Raw genomic sequence first — 6,393 nt, 5'->3', positions numbered from 1 at the left:
TTATAGCTTATTTATTACTTTTGGTATTATTATTTTTTGAGAGAGTCTTGCTCTGTTGCCCAGGCTGGAGGGCAGTGGTGCGGTCAGAGCTCACTGTAACCTCTAACTCCTCAGCTCAACCTCCCGAGGAGCTGGTATTACAGGCGCGTGCCACCACACCCAGCTAATTTTTGTATTCCTAGTAGAGACGAGGTTTCACCATGTTGGCCAGAATGGTCTCGAACTCCTGAGCTCAAGTGATCCTCCCACCTCGGCCTCCCAAAGTCCTGGGAATACAGGTGTGAGCCGCCACGCCTGGCCAGAGCTTACATATAATGCATAATAAAATGCTGTATTCACTTTTGCGTGCCTCCCCCATCAGACTGAACTCCATAAAGGCAGAGACCATGTCTTTCCTGTTCACTAAGGAATCCGAAGTGCCTGGCACCTTGTGGATGCTCAGAAATATTTGCAAACGAGGCCGGGCTCGGTGGCTCATGCCTATAATCCCAGCACTTTGGGAGGCTGAGGTGGGCGGATCACCAGGTCAAGAGTTCAAGACCAGCCTGGCCAGCATGGTGAAACCCCATCTCTACTAAAAATACGACAATTAGCCGGGCGTGGTGGCAGGTACCTGTAATCCCAGCTAATTGGGAGGCTGAGGCAGGAGGATCGCTTGAACCTGGGAGGCGGAGGTTGTTGCAGTGAGCTGAGATCACACCACTGCACTCCACCCTGAGTGACAGAGGGAAACTCCGTTTCAAAAACAAACAAAAATTTGCAAACACATGAATGCAACAGCTACATCCACCCTGCTGTGTGACTCTGGGCAAGTGGCTGCCCCTCTCTGGGCCTCACCTTCCCCGCCAGGGCGAGAAGAGACACCTGCACCTGTGTCATGTTTCCACTCTCAAACAGGTCGTTGGCCTCGAACAGGTCCACAGGGTTCATGCCGTAGCTGACCATGGCCTTGATGAAGTTGGACAGGTTTTCTAGCTGGGAGGAGGCAGGAGAGGGACGGTGAGTGGGCCTCAGTCTCCCCACCTGTTAGATGGGCCCCCAGCACCATCCCTACTCCGCCCCACCAGCCCCTCACCTGGTGCCAGTTCTGCATGGAGCGGTTGATCTTGGGGACGGAGCCCGGCTGTAGCTTGTTCATGAGTCTGGAGGGCACAATATGGGGTGGGGGGAACAGAAACCTCCATGAACAATGAATAATCGTGAAGGCCCGATGCTGATCTCAGCCAAGCTCACGCCTTCCAGGGCAAACTCACTGCCTCTCCCCGGGACTCAGTTTCCACTCCTTTTTTTTTTTTTCTTTTTTTGAGACTGAGTCTGGTTCTATCACCTAGACTGGAGTACAATGACGCTATCTAGGCTCACTGCCACCTCCATCTCCCGGGTTCAAGTGATTCTCCTGCCTCAGCCTCCCAAGTAGCTGGGATTACAGGCGCCCGCCACCACGCCCAGCTAATTTTTGCATTTTTAGTAGAGACAGGGTTTCCCTATGTTGTCCAGGCTGGTCTCGAACTCCTGACCTCATGATCCATCCACCTCAGCATCCCAAAGTGCTTGGATTACAAGCGTGAGCCACCATCCTGGGCCTCAGGTTTCCACTTTATAAAGTAATCTTTGGCCGGGTTTGGTGGCTCAGGCCTGTAATCTCAGCACTTTGGAAGGCCAAGGCAGGCAGATCACGTGAGGTCAGGAATTCAAGACCAGCCTGGCCAACATGGCGAAACTCTGTCTCTACTAAAAATACAAAAAAAAATTAGCCAGACGTGGTGGCAGTTGCCTGTAATCCCAGCTACTCTGGAGGCTGAGGCAGGAGAATCACTTGAACTTGGGAGGCAGAGGTTGCAGTGAGCCGAGATCGTGCCATTGCATTCCAGCCTGGGCGACAGAGTGAGACTCCATCTCAAAAAAAATTTTTTTTTTTATTTATTTAGCCACCACGCCCAGCTAACTTTCTTTTTTTTTTTCCTTGAGACGGAGTCTTGCTCTGTTGCCCGGGCTGGAGTGCAATGGCACGATCTCAGCTCACGACAACCTCCACCTCCCAGGTTCAAGCAATTCTCCTGCCTCAGCCTCCCGAGTAGCTGGGACTACAGGCGCATGCCACCACGCCCGGCTAATTTTTTTTGTATTTTTAGGAGAGACAGGGTTGTGCCGTGCTGGGCAGGCTGGTCTCGAACTCCTGACCTCGAGATCCACCCGCCTCGGCCTCCCAAAGTGCTGGGATTACAGGTGTGAGCTGCCGCGCCCGGCCCCCCCAAAATTTCTTAATTAAAAAAAGAAAAGAGTGAGAAAAACGAAGATTCGGCCGGGCGCGGTGGCTCACGCCTGTAATCCCAGCTCTCAGGGAGGCAGAGGTGGGAGGATAGCTTGAGCCCAGGAGTTCGAGACCTGCCTGGGTAATATAGCGAGACCCCGTTCTCCACAAAAAGGAAAAAAAAAAAAACCAAGATTCGTTAAGTGTGAGACAGCCCGTGTCCCTGCGTGTACTCACGTGCATAAGATAGTTCCGTCCTTCAGGCCTTTCTGGAAGTCGGGGCCGATGGAGAGGCCAGTGAGTCCCTCGATCCAGGTGCGGAGCTCTGCCTCCTTCTGGGGGTCATATTTGGACAGGAGCTGGTGGAGCAAAGGGCACGAGACTGAGCTGGGGTGGGGGCACCCCGGGCAGGAGTCCCCCAGAAGCTCTGGACAGGGTGGGGCCGGGGACTCCAGGGCAACAGGAGACAGAGGCGCCTGGAGGTTCCCCCTCACCACACCCACACAGATCCTCCCTTTTCCCATCATTAGGGGCACCCCAGCCACTGCAGGCGGGCACAGATAAACCACCCTGCAAGCCGGCGGACAACCGTCTCAGCACTCACTGATATACATCAGCTCTAATCCACTCTGGGTGTAGGACACACCTGGCCGGATCTGCCCCCGCGCCCTGCCTTCTCACCTCCCCGCGACATCACACATGACATTTACCACTTCAACCACCTGAAAGTATACCATTTAGCAGCTTTTCGTACGTTTGCAATGTTGTGCAATCACTACCTCTTTTTTCTTTTTTTTTTGAGACAGTCTCACTCTGTCGCCCAGGCTGGAGTGCAGTAGTGCGATCTCGGCTCATTGCAAGCTCCGCCCCCGGGGTTCAAGCGATTTTCTGCCTTAGCCTCCTGAGTAGCTGGGACTACAGGTGCGTGCCACCATGCCTGATTAATTTTTTTATTTTTAGTAGAGACGGGATTTCACCATGTTGGCCAGGCTGGTCTCGAATTCCTGACCTCATGATCTGCCCACCTCAGCCTCCCAAAGTGCTGGGATTACAGGTGTGAGCCACCGCGCCGGGACCGGATCCTGCTTCTTAGCAACTCCCGAAGAAGTTGCCCCGGAGGCTGACCGCCTCTGGTCACACACCTGGCTCCTTGCCACCGACTCCCTGCCACCTTCCTCCACCCGGCTATTCTAGTTTTCTTGGCCTTCGGTGCTCTGAGACACCGCCATGGGGGAATGGGCTGTGTGCTCCTGGGCAGAGGGTATGCACCGGTGGGGACCTTGAGTGTCCCTATCCAGCCAGTAGTGACCGCGGAGACAGCACTGAGGCAGACGGCAAAGCCTATAGGGGACCATAAGCACAGGGGCAAGTCGTGTAGCGGGAGCAGGAGATAAAGGCTGAAGGGAAAATAAAGTAGAGTTGGGGCCAGGCGTGGTGGCTCACACCTATAATCCCAGCACTTTGGGAGGCCAAGGCGGGTGGATCATCTGAGGTCAGGAGTTCAAGACCAGCCTAGCCCACATGGTGAAATCCCGTCCCTACTAAAAAACGAAAATGAGCTGGGCGTGGTGGTGTGCACCTGCAGTCCCAGCTACTCGGGAGGCCGAGGCAGGAAAACTGCTTGAACCCGGGAGGTAGAAGAGGCAGTGAGCCGAGATCGGGGTACTTCACTCCAGTCTGGAAAAGAGTGAGCCTCTGTCTTAAAAAAAAAAAAGAAAGGAAGGAAGGAGGGAGGGAGGAAGGGAGCGAGGGAAGGATCAAATCAAATCCCTCTCCCTGCTCTGCACCCAACTCCCCAGGTTCCCACGAACAGTTCCCTTCAGCCTCTGCTTCCTCATCTCTTCCTGGAATCTTTTGTGTAGGGTTCCCTGACCTGGACCTGCCTGGAATTATTCGGGTAGGGTCCCCTGACCTGGACCTGTGTGGAAAGAGCCCGTAGCCCAGAGGAGGCAAAGGTGGGGAGGCCCCCCCAAACCAGCTCACAGCCCATCCAGCTCGGCTTCCCATGCCTGGAGGGCAGCCCCACCCAGCCGGCAACCTTGATCCCGAGGAATGAGAACAGGCAGCTGCTGGGTACTCAGCCCTGCCTTGCCCAGTTGCACCACATCTCTGCTGGCTCAGGGGCCCAGGGGTCCCTGGCAGAGGCGCCTGGCCTGGCCCCGCCCCCAGCGACCGCCGTCCTCCCCCCACCCCCGCCCCCCGCTGCCCGGCTGCCGGCCTTCCAGCACATTCCTGTTCACCACAAACTGCCAGGAATGCACGCTGCCTCCCCGGCTAAATCTGAACCAGCTGTTCCCAGCGGGTCCGGACCCCCAAGCCGGGATGCAAGGCCGCAGACACGGTGGATCCGAGCCGCCTCCGTGCCATCCTGCCAGGCGTAAACTGAGCCACGGGGGAGCGGGGGAGAAAGAGAGCGGGTGTAAAGCGGGTGTGAGCGGAAGCCAAGGGGAAGCTGGTGTCTAATTGGGATGCGACCCTTCCGTGACCCTGGCAAGCTGGCCGACACCTCGCCCACCCTCCAAAGAGACAGACTGAGGGTTGCGCGGGGAGCCTGCGAAGCAGCTCTGCCAGCCTCTGCCCTCACCCCCGCCAGGGCAGGTATCGACCTGCCCCCACCCCACCCCATCTCCGGAAGCCGCCCCACCCTCCTGTACTCTCTCCTACTTCCGCAGGCCCAGCAGGTACTGGGGTCCGGTCTTGGCCCTGCCACTTGCTGGCTGTGTGGCCCTGGGCAGCTGGAACAACGTCTCTGAGGTCCCCAAGGACACTGGTACCCTTAGCTGGCTGTGTGCGGGGTGCCCACCCCACTACACGGGGGGCTCTGTGACTGCAGGGTGCACATGGCCCCTTGAAGGAGGAGTCGTGAGCCCCTAGCTCAGGCTTTCGCTGTCCCAACCCTCAGTCTCCCTTTTTGGCCAAGAGCTGGTCTGAAGTCTTGGAGGGGCTCACAGCGGAGAAGCAGGAATTCTCCCTCCAGTCTGTGGGCCCTGGAGTGCCGCCGGGGCAGGTGGCTATCGGGACTGGCAGGGCCGGTGCCCTCAGAGCGTGCAGAGGCAGGTTCCCCTGCAGAAGCCAGCTGTAAGGACACCTTCCCAGGTGCCCAGTGGGCGTTGGGGGAGGGGGTGGGCGGGGACGACACCCCCCTCCAGCTGGAAGATCCTGGAGGGTCAGGTCCCAGTCCTCTCTGTGGATCTGGCATCACAGCCCCCGCCCCCCACTTTCCCTAGGAATCCTGTCCAGGACCCTGCTGTGTGACCCTGCGAAGCATCTGGCCTCCTCTGAGCCAGAACCACAAGTGCTTTCTTAAAAAGTGTCTCCCGTAGCCCTGGCCTTTTTTTTTTTTTTTTTAAATTATAGAGACGGGGTTTCACCGTGTTGCCCAGACTGAGCTCAAGCCATCCACCCAGCTCCGCCTCCCAAAGTTCCGGGATTACAGGCGTGAGCCACCGCGACCTGCCAGGCGCCAGCTCTTGCTTCCAGGTTACAAAACCCCGCACATCTTAGGGCCACCTTCAGAGAACCTCTTTGTCATCCGTTTAAATTCGTCAGATGGGGACAAAGTGAACATGCAAAGCAGCTACCACTTCTCCCTGCAGCACACCCCCAAGGTGTCCGAGAGGCCAGGAAATTCCTGTGTGTGGGGGGTAACACTTCTCAAAAACCACTCGGCCCTGCCCCTTCCCCTCCCAAAGCTGAGAGCACCCAAAAGCAGAAGTGTGGCCAGGAGATGACAGGGTTGCTGGGGTCCCCCCCAGATCCCCAGAGCGTTGTGGGCCCTTGAACGGACCTGCTCCAAGGTTGAGAGGGTGCCAGGGCCTTCACACGTGGGGGTCCTGGGGCCATGGCGAGGGAAGGACGTCAGACCCAACTACCCCTAGATGTTGGGGGATGAATGGGGTCATTCTTCCCCCAGAATCTCAGACCTGGCTGCTCCCCTAGATTCGCGGGAGCCTCGGGGGTGCCCGCAGACATCCCCCCTCCAGACGTCAGGGAGAACAAGGGCCCCTCCGCCCCGGGTCTCCAAGCTCCCTGCCCGGGAGGTGCTGGGGGGCCTGGGGGCTCCTGCACGGGTCCGAGCGTGCGACGGCCGCGCTGTTGGGGGGGACAAGGGGGCGCCCCTCACTCACCCGGTTCTTGACCTC

At 57.6% G+C, this 6,393-nt stretch overlaps 1 protein-coding gene across 2 annotated transcripts in view; it reads right to left on the bottom strand.

Moving 5' to 3' along the window:
* CNN2 (calponin 2) overlaps positions 1–6,387 on the bottom strand; it is a 14,031-nt gene extending 7,644 nt beyond the window's left edge. Inside the window, exons 1-4 of one of the 2 annotated variants that reach the window (XM_011971214.1) lie at positions 6,379–6,387; positions 2,489–2,610; positions 1,076–1,142; positions 838–975 (exon numbers count right to left, since the gene is read on the bottom strand). In XM_011971214.1, coding sequence (XP_011826604.1) covers positions 838–975; positions 1,076–1,138 — 201 coding nt within the window. In that variant the 5' untranslated portion in view covers positions 1,139–1,142; positions 2,489–2,610; positions 6,379–6,387. The remainder of the gene's footprint in view (positions 1–837; positions 976–1,075; positions 1,143–2,488; positions 2,611–6,378) is intronic. The other variant, XM_011971213.1, reaches the window with a different exon arrangement.
* Positions 6,388–6,393: the final 6 nt, after the last annotated feature.

This window comes from Mandrillus leucophaeus, unplaced genomic scaffold (genome assembly GCF_000951045.1).
Source record: "Mandrillus leucophaeus isolate KB7577 unplaced genomic scaffold, Mleu.le_1.0 Scaffold990, whole genome shotgun sequence".
Classification (NCBI taxonomy): Eukaryota; Metazoa; Chordata; class Mammalia; order Primates; family Cercopithecidae; genus Mandrillus; species Mandrillus leucophaeus.
Note: the sequence above shows the minus strand (reverse complement) of the source record. Positions and strands in the feature narration are given on the sequence as shown.